Source organism: Ochotona princeps, chromosome 11, assembly GCF_030435755.1.
Source record: "Ochotona princeps isolate mOchPri1 chromosome 11, mOchPri1.hap1, whole genome shotgun sequence".
Taxonomy (NCBI): domain Eukaryota; kingdom Metazoa; phylum Chordata; class Mammalia; order Lagomorpha; family Ochotonidae; genus Ochotona; species Ochotona princeps.
This window is the reverse complement of record NC_080842.1, coordinates 36974832-36988828: the sequence shown is the minus strand read 5'-3', so window position 1 is coordinate 36988828 and position 13997 is coordinate 36974832. Positions and strand designations below refer to the sequence as shown.

General features: G+C 38.8%; 1 protein-coding gene across 18 annotated transcripts in view; it reads right to left on the bottom strand.

Annotated features, from left to right (window-relative positions):
• ADAM28 (ADAM metallopeptidase domain 28) overlaps positions 1-13997 on the bottom strand; it is a 227465-nt gene that overhangs the window by 5269 nt on the left and 208199 nt on the right. For 8 of the 18 annotated variants that reach the window (XM_058670030.1, XM_058670032.1, XM_058670033.1 and 5 more), the window contains 9 exons: positions 13668-13863; positions 10166-10268; positions 8029-8188; positions 5848-5928; positions 5424-5502; positions 2737-2845; positions 1959-2037; positions 1055-1120; positions 293-376 (listed from right to left, as the gene is read on the bottom strand). In XM_058670030.1, coding sequence (XP_058526013.1) covers positions 293-376; positions 1055-1120; positions 1959-2037; positions 2737-2845; positions 5424-5502; positions 5848-5928; positions 8029-8188; positions 10166-10268; positions 13668-13863 — 957 coding nt within the window. Of the gene's footprint in view, positions 1-292; positions 377-1054; positions 1121-1958; positions 2038-2736; positions 2846-5419; positions 5503-5847; positions 5929-8028; positions 8189-10165; positions 10269-13250; positions 13459-13667; positions 13864-13997 lie in introns of those variants that run through there. The other 10 variants (XR_009246281.1, XR_009246282.1, XR_009246284.1 and 7 more) reach the window with 7 other exon arrangements.

The window sequence follows — 13997 nt, the reverse complement described above, 5'->3', positions numbered from 1 at the left end:
AATTACATTATTTTAGAAGATAAGAAAATTTGTAATAAAATTAACGCCTGAAATCAATTGAAGGAGACATTTACTTCATACAGTTACCTAATTTCTCAACAATTAGGTAAGAACCATTATTGTTACTGTAACTATAAAACATGATTAAAAATAGTTGGTAAGCTTTGCTTTTTGAGATCCTCTAAAACAAATGTAATTTTAGACTTCACATTAGCCTGAGTACATGTCCTGATGAAGAAACTATGTATTTAGAAGACATGTTCTCATTGGGTGTAGACATTGAAAAACTCACCAGAGGCCAGCTGATATTTGCAAGGAAAGAAGATGACACAGATGTAGGAATTGGTGGTGGTGGAAAATCTGGCTTTGTAATTAGCTAGTAAGAAGATAAAAAATTTAAACTCAAAGATGCCCCTGCCCATGAAATTGTAGACATGGAAATATGATTCCTTTCATTTAGATGCAAACATACACTTCACATGTCTGCTGACACTAAAGTTGTATGTGAAGAGGAGGATTATTGTGGACTAACTGTTCTGTCCTCTAAAAATTCAAGTGCTGAAGCCCTAATCCCCAATGATTTTGCACAGATACTCACTCGTTGAAGGCGAGCTCTCAGGATAGGATTAACCCATCATAAAGAGAAGCGCTCTCACGGGAAGACATCCCAAGAAAGCAGCTGTTTATAAATGATGAAGCTGCTCTCTTTGCGTCGCCAGTCTCTCGAATTTGGAATTCCAGGTGTCCAGAATGAGAAAAACTGTTGATGGTTTAAGCCTCCCATTTCATGGAAATTGTTCATCAGCCTAAGCTGTCTAAAACATTGTTACTCAGTTTCTTTTTCCTAAATAACAGCAGCTCCCCAGGTATGGAGTGGACAGAGAAGACACATGTGGTCTTAGGGCTGGCATTTTCAAAATACCTTCAGAAGACTTAGTATTTACAAAAAATGCTAAGACATGCGTATTATTAAAGAAATGATTGTACAGCATGAGTTCTCTCTAACTAGCATTTCCCTGAACATGAACTTGGGAGACAGAATTTGTCAACTCACAAAAGAAACTGGAGGCTCATTGCAGTCTGCAGCTTGATCAGACACATGGAGCTTCATCTGACTCATCTAAAAACAAGAAATATTTTTGCTTAATGAAGCGATCAGTTGCCTAAATGCAGCTTCCAAATAGGTACTTTCTCAAAGTTTGCAGCTGATACCAAGAGGCCAGACAAAAAATTACATGGCTCAACTAGTCTATTGCTCTGGAGAAATAGCCCTATAGAATGAACTCTTTTCTCCGTAAGAGATGTTACTACCAACATTTTCATTAAGCACCTTTAACTGAAATATTTAGTCTTGCAAATTTTAGAATATAAAGGTAATACACATTGCTACACACAGCATTTTATCTGTTGGGAAGTTTACTTAATGAATGAGGGATGAAGAATTAGAATTACACGTAGAGATGGAAGACCCACATCTGTATTGCTCCTTATTTTGTTTTCCTAGATTTATTTTTGAACATCAGGAGATCGATTTTCCATCTGTCCACTGGTTTACTCTCCAGAAGACCAAAAATAGAAGCTTCTTGCAGGTCTCCCATGTGGACAACAGGTGCCCATGAACTTGGGCTACCTGCTGCTGCTTTACCAGGCCATTACCATGGAGCAGCTGGGGCACAAACCAGCTCCATATAGCATGGTGGCACCACAGGTAGCAGTTACACCCATTATGCAACAATGCTGGAACATGTTTTCTTTGTTATTTTGTATTCCATGAGTCCCAGGAAAGTAGCCTCTACATATTTTTGGCAATTTTCTCTTTCACAGAAAGGAAATGATATCTTTAGAACCAGTCATCTCTACTACATCTAAAGCAAATGGAGAAATGTCAAGCTCCGCAGCATATGAGTACAAAATTTCAAATTGGTACTGTGGCAAATACAGGTCAAAGTATAACTCACCTCTTGAGGTCGAACAGCCTTTGCCATTTGTGGTTTCCTCTTCTGCTTGGGCGGCTTATTGCCAGTGGTAGATGGTGGCCTGTCAGTTAAAATGTCACTTTTAGCAGTTCCTTTAGCATGATCGGAAAATGCAACAGATGATGGCCAATTTCCTTTCCCCTTACAACATCCTTAGCTACTGACCGAAATTGCTTGGACCTCAACAGCTTCTTCCATTGTCCTGGAATTCATAATCCACATATATTCATGCCCATGTTTATTAAAAACTGTGGATGAATAAGGTGCTTTTAAAAGGTGCTAAAATGATGTGTTCAAGACCATGATTTTAAGACAGATCAAGGACCAAGGCTGTCATTTTCTGGGACAGTAAACATGTTCGTGAACTTCACTTACTCTGTTTGCATATTAAAGTGTGATGTTCCTTGACTTTACAAGATTAAGGGTTAATTTAAATCACACTTTAATCTGTTAAGTACTTCATAAGTTACTGTGACTTATGAAGACAGTAATACAGAAAAGTTTAATATGCTTATCGTACAGCTCAATAAATGATAGTTTTGTGATAATAAAGTAAAATTACTTATCAGTCACCTTACTGGTAACTAACAGCAGACAAAAAAATTCATGTCTTGTGTGGATTTCCAGATAAGAGATACTTACCCTTGGGTTAAAAAACAATGTATCTGTATATACTTCCCAATACTTAAAGTAAAGGCCATATCTCTGAATTTGAAGTAAAATATGGGCCAGGAGTCCCCAGAGCACAGGAAAGGCTTACTTCTGCACCTTCTTCCGTTTTCCTCGGGCACTTTGGTGTCGGATTACAATAGCAACCACCACGAATATGACTGCCAATGGGAACAGCACTCCAATGATGATGGAGAAGTCTGCACCAAAAAGAAGGTAGCAAACAAATGTGTAAAGGAAAAATAGATGAATCAAGACTAATAATTACTTTAAAATCCTATTTGGAGAGAGTTGTGTGTGTGTGTGTGTGTGTAGATAAAGCTATGGATTCACTGAGGTTAAAAATTGTTATAAGCAAATGTATTCCCAAAAAGCTAAATTTACATGAAACCGAAAATGTCACGAAAAATACAATATACTGAGAGACTTAAAAATGTAAAACCTGGTGCTGGTAAGTACTATAAAATTTGAGTATGCAATGTAAGACATTTAACACAGTTTGCTGTAAAACTGAATTGTTACTTCCATTCTGCATTGTGTAGAAGGTATAACTCAGAAAAGGGAAGCAAAAAAGATTTATATTGCTAAGTATAGAGAAGAATTTTTTTCTGAAATAAAATGTTGATGTTCAAAATATACAGAATTTAGACAAGTTAGACCTTGCACAAAATGTCAAAAATCATTGTACAAAAGTTGAATTTATATTCTGTGAAACTGACTTTTTCAATAAACAATTAAGTATATAATAAAAATCAAATTGCTAGAAACAATTGTGGCCATACATACAACATTTCTAAAACAAGTTCAGGAAGACTGAGTAAATGAAAAGTTGTTTTATATTCATAGATTAAAAAGGAAAAATTTACATATGTTCAGTTTGCCTCAAATTTGTTTATGCATACAATTTATCCTAAATTAAAATCCTAAAAGGAATTATCTGCTTTAGAATCTGATAAGACATGCAAATAATAACGGGTAATAGCAAAGATATTCTCAAGAGAAACAAGTTTAAGCAAAAATATTATGTAGTAAAGTAAAGTATTAAAACAAAAAGAGTGCTAGGAGCCAGTGTTGTGGCACAGTGGTTTAAGCTGCTATGTTGGACACCAGGATTCTTCGTCATTGTGCAGTTTGAAATCCTTGGTACACTACTTCCTCCTCCCCTCCCAGCTACACAGGACACCCAGGTGGAATTCTGTCTCCTGACTTACACAGGGTCTGCTGTTGTGGTTGGTTACCATTTCATTAGTGAACCCTAGAGGGGAAAAAAAAATCTCCTTGCCACTCCTTTTCTGTCACTCAAATAAATAAATCTTAAACTTTAGACTAGCACAAATACAAAATAATAGGTATCTCCAAGACACATGTGAATAGTTGCTTTTTGAAGAAAGCATCACAAAAGAGAATGATCCAGGAGAATTATGCATTCTTCTATAAGGAAAATGTAATTGCATCCTTGTATCATCTACAAAGCCATTCCGATACTATAGAATAAAATTGGAAATGGTAATACAAGAACCCTAGAGGATAATGCACAGATACGAGCTCACAACTTACTAATCATTTTTCTTGGAGGTTACTAAGTTGGTTGCTTTATAATGAAAATCTGTCAATCACATGACACAGTCAGGAGTATGAAGAGAGAACAGGATAAAGGAAGAAATTTGCACAAATGTAACCAAGAAAAGCTAATATGAGCAGATCAAGAACATATTAACACTAATAAAGATAAATGGAAAGTAGACAACCTTACAGCAAACAAAAAGGCTTGAACTAATACTTCAAGAAAGAAAAAATCCAAATAGCAAAAAAAGCAACATATTGCATTTTATTATTAGTTATACAGAAATGTAGATTTATAAACCTTAATGTACCATCACTGCCTAATTGCCAGAATGGCTATGATTTGTTAAGTCTACTAACTCCAAATGGTACAGCAGTTGGAAACCATGGGTGTTTAATTCACTGCTGCTGAAAGTATGAATTTGTACAATCATTTTGAAGAAAAGTAATGATTTAGTGAAGTAACATATGCTGGAATATGATAGTTACAATAGTCCTTAAACAGCCACAAAAGCAGTAAAAATGAAAACAAAGGTCATATATTTATAAATTATGCTAATTATATTTAGCATATCATAGCATGTCTTGCATGATATAAAATACGTGCTACAAGAAAGATGAACTAACTCCTGCTGCATACAAGAACATTGAAGTCATTCAAATAGAGGGGAGGAAGAGTTTGAATTATCTTAAATACATCAAGTTCAAAAATAGAAAACCCAAAGCATACTGTTCAGGAATATCTTTTAAAAAAAAAGAACACTATAAAGAAAACAGCCAATCTGTTCTAATCATTTTGTTAACAGTTGGCTTTCAGAGGTAAGGGAAGAGGTTAGCATTGGAAAGGGGCTGGGTGGGGGGTAGGTCGGAAGGTGTGTGCTTTGGGAAAGGCCACCTTTTGGGGCATTGCATGAGTGCTTATTTTAGGATAATAATTGGGCTTTCCTGACTGTCTTCCTGTGTCATTTTTCACACTCAAAATATGATGTTAAAATAGGACCAAATGCCAGTATTTGTGTGTGTCAAAACAAAATAGCATTCTTAATTTGATTCAAATCAAGGGATCCTTAGTATTGGAAGCTTGTATCATGGATTTAACATCTAAAACACAGAAACTACAACAGGAAAGAAGAGGTAATAGGGTCTTACATGATACAAAAGAAAAGCTTGGAAGGAGAGCAGTTTTTTCATGCTAGATGTGTCATTGTTACCTACGGGAGACCATGGAGGAGTCATCGCAGTCGGGAGGCGCCCATCCTTCCATACACTGACACTGGAGCTCGTGGTCACACACCTAGGGGAGCATCGGTCTTGTTAGTTTCCCTAAGATCGGCCTCAAAGGTCAAGGCTCTGTTCCTTCACACTCTATTCCATTCTGACAGAGGGGTAACTGCCAGTCTCCAGGCTTCCACCTGTCTGTGTAATGTCACTCTTGGTTCTCGGTAGAAATTTCTTACTGAACAGTGTTACTGAGGATCTAGACCAACTTATTTCTGAATGTTCTAATATATATTAGAAATTATGAATTATATGCATTACATACATAATTCTAATAATGCTGAAAATATTAGTTTAGCTTTACAAAATTGATCTAATAGAAGACTCAGCAAACTTGCAGCAATGTATTTATAGAACTCACAGCATGTCCTTTGCACTTGGCGGAGCAATTGGTAGATTTGTAGGCTCTCTCAACATCCATGCATTCCGCATTAATGCAGACCTGAAAGTAATGTGGCAAATACAAACTGACATTAGTAGGCAGTAACTTCAGTCCTACCACTGACTCACTGCAGGTTATCCCTCTTTGTCATGACTACTGTTGTCGTGACTACTGTTGTCAAACTCATCTTTTTAGTAGGGGAAGTCTCAATGTATTTTTTAAAGGAAGATGGATTCTACATTTTGGTAATATACTTAACAAGCCAGCTTTAATGAAGATTGCCTTTCTTTACCCCATAAGTCACCGGCTCCAGCACTTGTGTCCCTGTCATCTTCACAGAAGACCTCAGTGGCGATTCGGATTCCTGGCTTCAGCCTAGCCCAGCCCCGGCTGTTGGGGCCACTTGGGGAGTGAACCAGAAGATGCTAGATCTCTCTCCATTTCTACTATTCTCCCTGTGACTCATTCATTCTTTCGAATGTTTTTTTTCTTAAGATTTTTTTTTTTCTGGGGCTTGGTGTAGTGATTTAACAGATGAATTCTTCGGCTGTAGCATTAAAATCCCATGGCCACTGGCTGTAGTCCTAGCTGCTCTATTGCCCCTTTTAGGAAAGCAGAAGAGAATGTCATGAGGCCTTAGGCCCCGGGACCCATATAGGAAACTGGACAAAGCTCCTTGCTCCCAGCTTCAGATTGGCCTAGCTCTGGCCACTGTGACTATTTGAGGTGTGAACCAGTGGATGGGACATCTCTCTTTTTCTTTGTCACTCATTCAAGTAAAGTAAGATAAATCTAAAAAAAAAAAAATTTAGTCATTTGAAAGGCAGAGAGAAAGAGATCTTCCATCTGCTTGTTCACTTCCCACATGGTCACAACAACCAGCAGGTGCAAGAGCCATTTGCACTCAGGCCATTTCCCACTGCTCTCCTAGGTGCATTACCAGGCATCTGTATCAGAACAGCCTTGACTTGGACTGGTGCTCAAATGGGATGCCAATCTAACAGACATAAGCTTTATCCACCATGCCACAGTACCAGCCCTAAATATTTTTTTGAAAGATTCTCAGAAGATGATATGAATTCTAACTATTTTGGATGACTAGAATTTACAAAGTTTAACTATCCAGTACTGAGTAAATAATAGCCACTTAACAATTATTCAAAAAATTCACGTATGCATAAATGAGTTGCAAAAGCACTGCTTTGAAAACCATGCTCCAAAGGAACACACGGAGGCAGCCACCAGCTGGAGTGTGGTTCCTTTCCCACAGTCTACTCTCCAAAAAGGAGCTCTACTTTTATTTTGTGCTTTTAGCTTTCCTCGTGTGATTTAATTTGAATAAAATGTTCCACTGCCACAAGTCAGAGTGAAAGCAGTAGCTATCCAACTGTACTGAACCTTCTATTCGAATTCCAAATTTCTTACCTTGCATGGTGGATGATGTAGCTTGCCAAAGGCATCTGACTGTTTCAGAAGCACGTGAGTGTTCACCTTGTTAGAGTGACCAGGTTCTTCCCAGTTTTAAGGGGGAGTGGCAGCCTTCTCCCATCCCCCACACCTAAGTGGTAAGATGTAGAAAGGACCTGTGCCATATCCCTTGAGCAGCCAGTTCCCTCATAGGGTCACCCCACCATGAGCAAGTAGGTCCAGGCCTTCCCCGCCAGACAGCAGTCCATGAAACTCTCCCCTAACAAAAGCCTTTGCCTGGACTAAAAGCTCTTCTCTAGTGCCTTGGAACGTACCAACTTTCATCTCCTATGGGTGATGAATCTCCTGATTATCAAAGCCTGTGGCTTATCCCTGGCTAATAACTGTATGAGTATGTTAACTAAAGCCCATCACAGCATGGACTTTCATTGGTTTTGCAGACTTAATTTAGGAAAATAAAGTATATTCTGCTATATGTTATCAGCATCTTCTTGAACTCAGCATTTTCAAATTCCATCTTAATGTTTGAAAATATACTTACTGCCTACTCTTGCTGTCTACTCTTCCCTACCATTTGGTGTCCCAAATTCGAGGCCCTAATTGTGATATCAAAACATGGAGAACACAATAACTGGAAAATAAAGCAGCTAGGGAATACCTGAGAAGCAAAGAAACAGAATGCAGAGTACAACACAGAGATCATCTGGAGTAGAAGCCACATTTCCCACTTACCTTGTTAGTCCCACACTTAGTTCCATTGGCCACCATCCCTATGTCTTGGCTTGGGTCCTCAGGGTCAAATGTTTTACATGTCAGGAAAGTGACTATCCGTCCTTTCCAGGGCAGATTATCAGAGCCCCCTTGACAGAACAGCTTTCCACACATGGCATCACTAAGGAGAACACCAAAATGGATAACAGAACTCAAACTGCAGGGTATACAAATGCAAAAAGGCTCCATGTCTCTCAGTATTTAATAACAGTTCTCCCCATAGGAGAGACTCCAGTCGTATATTCTCTTAGCCCTCAGTATTAGAAACCCTGGGTATTAGTAAACTATATCATGATAAAAATAAACAGCTCCTGGATTCCTGCATTTTTTTGCCAATTTCATAAATTCTAACAGGAAGGAAACAATCTTGAAAGCAAAATCTAGGTGGTTAGCGTTAAATTAGGGAGAGTGTCCTATTTGTCTATGTTTCCTACTTTTTAATGATTTCCTGTGAAAGCTGGAGCAGAAAAGGCCATTATAGAAAAACTCTGGGGACTGCAGGCCCTCTGGATCTGTGGATATTATACTAGATTCCAAAACCGATGGAGGCACCTTAGAAGCAAGTTTCTATCTTGTTTCAGCTAAAGTTGCATATTTGTTTTTATGTTTGCTGCAGGATAATTAGTCCTGCATCTTAACTATAATTTTGTCAGTGTGAAGCTGGGCCTCCATGAACATGCCAAGGCTTTAAATGGTGTCAAATAAAAGAACCATTTCTCCAGATTAAACAACTCAATGTTGGCAAAGCAATTCATTTTCCACCAAGGCAAATGGGTCAGCCTATAAAATCAGTCAATTGCTCTACGCAGAATTTAGAGGAGAGCTATGGAAAGTAGTCTGCAAGTGGCAGATCTGATTGTTCTGATTTCTGTGGTAGCTGTGGGAAATATGATCAGCAAATCAGACGGGCATGCATCTCTCCAAATTCAACATGGTTTTGCGTCATTTAGGTAGAGCCACTTAAGAATGGCAGTGCTGCATAAAGGTTTGGGGACTAGTTCTCTGCAGTAGCCAATGACTAATGAGAAATGATTGGAGAGTACTCTGAGGGGCTCAATTATAAACATGGACCTCCAGTTGTGGAAATGATTCAATTGCTTATACAAAGAGCTATCCAAGACAGTGAGATCTGCACAGGCTGTTGGAGGTGGAACCACATTATCTTTCCCTTCCTGTTTACCACCTATGTATTATTTTTCCTCCTGGCCCTCACAACTTTAACTATATTCTCTTTGTCTTTTTCAAAGAAAAGATCACAGGAAATGATTGACCGTTTAGGTCAAGATTTCCTCAAGGGAGAACCATGTATATAGTTTGTTTGCTAATATATTATCTGGAAAACAGCATTCAATAGAAAATGTGGGAAATTCTGATATTGCTCTCTCTACATTATCTTGTATGGGAAACAATGTGAAGGGGTAAAAAGAATTCAGTCTCCTGCAATCTAAATTTTAAATGTCATCTTAGAATTGCAGAAGAATAAAAGCACAGAAAAATCTCAAGGTCATGGGTGATTTTGTACAGATTACAATACTCCTGAGGATACTCACATGATCCCTCATGTGAGCTTTCAATATTTCCTCTTACTGTATCTTTCATGTACTTCAGTCACAAGTCTTAACAATACAAGGATTGTACTGACCATTAATCTGATAAACATTTCTTCTCCAAGATTTATAAAGAAAACTACTAAAAAAGTGAGTAGTGTACACCAGAAAATCCAAGCACAGATCACCCATCAGGCCTATGTTCTGTTGCATATTCCAGCACAAAAGTTCATTATGCTTCATAGTGACTATTTGATAATATCAGTGAGGGAGTTGAAGAAAGGGATCAGCAGTAGGACCCTGGAGTGTTAGGAAAATACATGGTTGCTCCGTAAGGTTCAGAGATACTCACATTGATTTTGCCAGTTTGTTTCACAGTTAATACCTAGCCCAAAGCATGGCACGCAGTCTCTCAGTGAATGTTTTCAGAAGACTGCTGTTCAAATTTCCACCCTCTTTAGTTAAAATAAATCAGTTAGTTAAAATATGTGACTGAAAGTTGCCATTGCCCTAGGCTCTGAACAAAAGTATCACTCAGCAAGGTTGCTTACTTTGCTTTGCAGGGAATGAGTGTGTCGTCCACTTTGCGACAGTATCCGTACTTTGACCCACCTTCATTCCGGCTGTAACATGACTTATCTGAAACTTTGGTTCCTGGTCCAGTAGGATCATATTTGAAAAGAAAGATAAGAAATTCAATGCTGAAAGGATTAATCAAATATACAATAGGAAAATTATTATTTTGACATAATTCTATTGACCATTCTCAGAAATGGAGCCTCGGACTTGAAATCAAAGGGGCTGCCTGGATCAAAAAATAACCATTTAAATATTTTGTTATTAAAAACAGGAAAAAGAATTTTGCTATGGCTTCATGGTTATTTAAATGTTTGGGAACATCTGCATGATTTGCTGCCCTTAAGAAATCTGTGTAAATATGAATCCCAAGCCAGAGATACTGCAGTAATGTTAACAGCGTCTAAGCAGATAATCCAGTGCTGGCTTGCTGCTCTGAGCTACCAAGACAACCGCCAGCCATGCTTTGTGAAACTGCTCCCACTTGGCAGGCACAGGCGTTGGTACCATTTACTTCATTTTCCATGTAAGCATCCCAGAGTCCCATCAGCAGGTGACGGAACACAGGAAGAACTCAGGATTTAAGCAACACTGAGCAGCAGCTTGTACTCGGAAGTGACTACCCCACTAGGTTTGCTCATCTATGAAATTAGCATAGATAACAGTGCTTACCTGGTAGAGTTGTTAAGGATTAAGTACACGTGAATTTATATGAGCTGTAGATAACAGTGTGTGGTTAATAGCATGGACTTGGCAATTATTTGCCATTTTTTCAATTTATCAGTAAGAAAACTGAGAATCATTAAGTCACAGAGAAATGTAGACCCAGCTTGCTGTTCCATTCTGTCTCCTGGGTCTTCATTAGCAGGAAGTTGGAAGCAGGAGCTGGAACTAGGGAGCTGGAACATCCAACTCTGGGACTTGTTGCTGAACGTGGGTGTCCTAACTGGCTTCTAAAACATGAAGCCCAATGCCTGCCCCCAATGTTATTTCTTGTAATAACAGTAAGCTCAAGATAATTAAACTTAATTGGACATTTGTATGTCTCTTCCATGATGAATTGCCAGTTTATGCCTTAGCCACATTTCGTTTCCTTGGAATTTCAGCTGATTTGTAGAAGTGATTTTATATGGAAAAAAAAATCATGATTTCTATCACTTGGATATGTTAGCAAACTTCTCAGACTTTGCAGATCCTTTTAAAATAAACGTGTGCTCTTATGAAGAGTAAACATTGTAATTGTATTTTGCAAATCTACTTCTCTGGTCTTTATAATTTCCTTTTAGTGCATGATTTTAAGTATCTTTCCCATATCAATATCAGATATTCAATATTAACCCAAACATTTTGAACAGTAATTCATCATTTTTGCACATTTCCTAAAAGGAAGGCTCTGTGGGTTGGACTCACTGGCAATGCAGCTGTGAACAGGATTGTAGTGGGAAGTTCACTTGGAAGAGAAAGGTAACTTTTTCTTTTGCCTCACTCCACTAACATTAATTTACTGCACTCACTTCATACAAGATCATACAAGAGATATTCAGAACTTCACCCTGGTGCTAAGAACCATCCCTGCCCTCAGGGTTTGGTGAGCAAAAAAAAGAACTGGGTTTTTAACCAGAAAGCCAATTTTATTGTCACTTTTAATTTAGCATATCCGTCCCCAGGAACTCTAAACAGGAAGGCTGAAGGCGGATTCCAAGGCACCAACGCACTTCCTGACATGCCGGCGGCGCTGAACTTTGCGCCTGAGGTTGTGTCAGCCTGCCTTCACTGGACACGGAGTCTCACCGAGGGATTTCCTAGGATGTCGTCCGCTTAATATCTGAAATTTATTTTTTTGTGCACTACTGTTTTCCTCAATCTTACTTTAGGTGTATTTATAGGAATTATGAGAAATTTCTAGCATGGCATGATTCATTTCAATCATTTTAGAAATACATATTTTCACTGATATAAAAATCTTTCATTTAAGTAAGAATCTTAAAGTATAAGCAGAGAAAGATACACAAACAGATGTAAACAGTACATCTGCCTCATACTTAGCAATTTTAAATACTTTGCATTTTAGATTGACTTTTATCAAAATTGAAATTTTATTTCCTTAGAACATTCCCACAATCATACCCACTTGGAAAGTACTATTCTATTCTCTGCTTCTAAGAGTTCAACATGATTTGTTTCCCACACTGAAGATCTTATATGATATATACTTATCTTTCTAACGGTTACTTAAGACAATTTATACTTCCAATTATAGTTTCTAGAGCTCTGTTAAGTTATAAACTTATTTTAAAAGTTTTCTTCTTGGCATCTTCTTGTTTTCCACAATTCTGGTAAACAAAGTGACATCTTTGCTCATAGTTCTATATTCCTGCTCCTCACTCTTCCCCCTTCTTACCTCCTGTCCCCTCAGCCACCAAGGGAAACAGCAGTCCTATTCTACACACACACACACACACACACACACACCCCTTACCACCTCCCCCTTCCAGGGATCTACTTAGGCGAGGAAGATTCTGCGTTTGCTAGGTGAAAGAGAGCATACCCAGTTTAATTTGAATTTCAGATGAATGAAGTTGGGGTTGTTTCGTCTTGTAAAAATATGCATCAAATATTGCATCGGATATTCTGATAAGAAAACAGGAGTTTGCTTTACTTTGAAATTAAATTTCTTTAGATTTATTTACTTGAGATCCAGAGAGTCAGAAAGAGAAAGGGAAGGGGGGAGAGAGAGAGAGAGAGTTCTCATTCATTGATTTGCTCCCTAAATGAACAGAACAGCTGGGGTTACTCCAGAATGAAGCTGGGAGCAGACAGCTGGATCCTGATCGCCCACGTGGGTGGCTGGGACTCTACCTGAATCATCACCCGCTGTCTCCCAGAGTGGACAGTAGCAGGGAGCTGCAGTCAAGGGCAGAGCAGGCACTCAAACACAGGATACAGTATCCCAACCAGCATCAGCCATTAGGCTACTCACTCTGCTCAATATCTAACAGAGACATCCTTATTTTTACCCGGTAAATCTAACAACTCTAAAACTAACCAGTCTTATTACTGTTTTTAAAAATATTTTATTTATTTGAAAGGCTGAAAGAGAGGGTGTGTTTCCAACTGCTGGTTCAGTTCCCAAGTGTTTGCATCTGCTGGGGCTGGGCCAGGCTGAAACTAAGAGCCTGCTACTCCATCCAGGTCTCCCACACAGCCGGCAGGGGCCCCAAACACTTCGGCCATCTTCTGCTGCTTTTCCAAGAACATTAGCTGGGAGCTGGAGCAGAAGGAGAGTGTCCGAGACTTGTACATAGGCTCATGTAAGATGCCAGCATTGCAGGTGATGACTGAACCTGCTGTGCCACAATGCCAGCCCCTATTCATAACTGTTAACGTGCACAGTTTCTAAGAAAGGAAAAGGATAGTTCCTCTGCCCACGATTAAACTATCACCCAGAATGGAGGAGAGAGGGGTTTGTCACCTTACCTGCTCCCCACAGGTCTGTGCACTGCTTCCGCAGTGTGGGACAAGTTCCCATCAGACAGTAACCCTGCCCATTCTGGCAAGGAGAGCCATTGACTTGGAATCTGTCTTTGGGGCAATCAGTGGATTGACCATCACACATTTCAGGCAGGTCACACTCATCTTTCGCTGGTCTGCAAACTACCCCAGCCTTTTTAAGCTGTAACAAAACAAAAAGAGGGGGTTATTTGTCAGTACCACATTTACCACCTCAAATTAATGCAAAATAACATTTTCCATTTGGCCTTTTTGGCCATGGTACTGGGATGGCATTTTATGCCACTTTAACTTGCA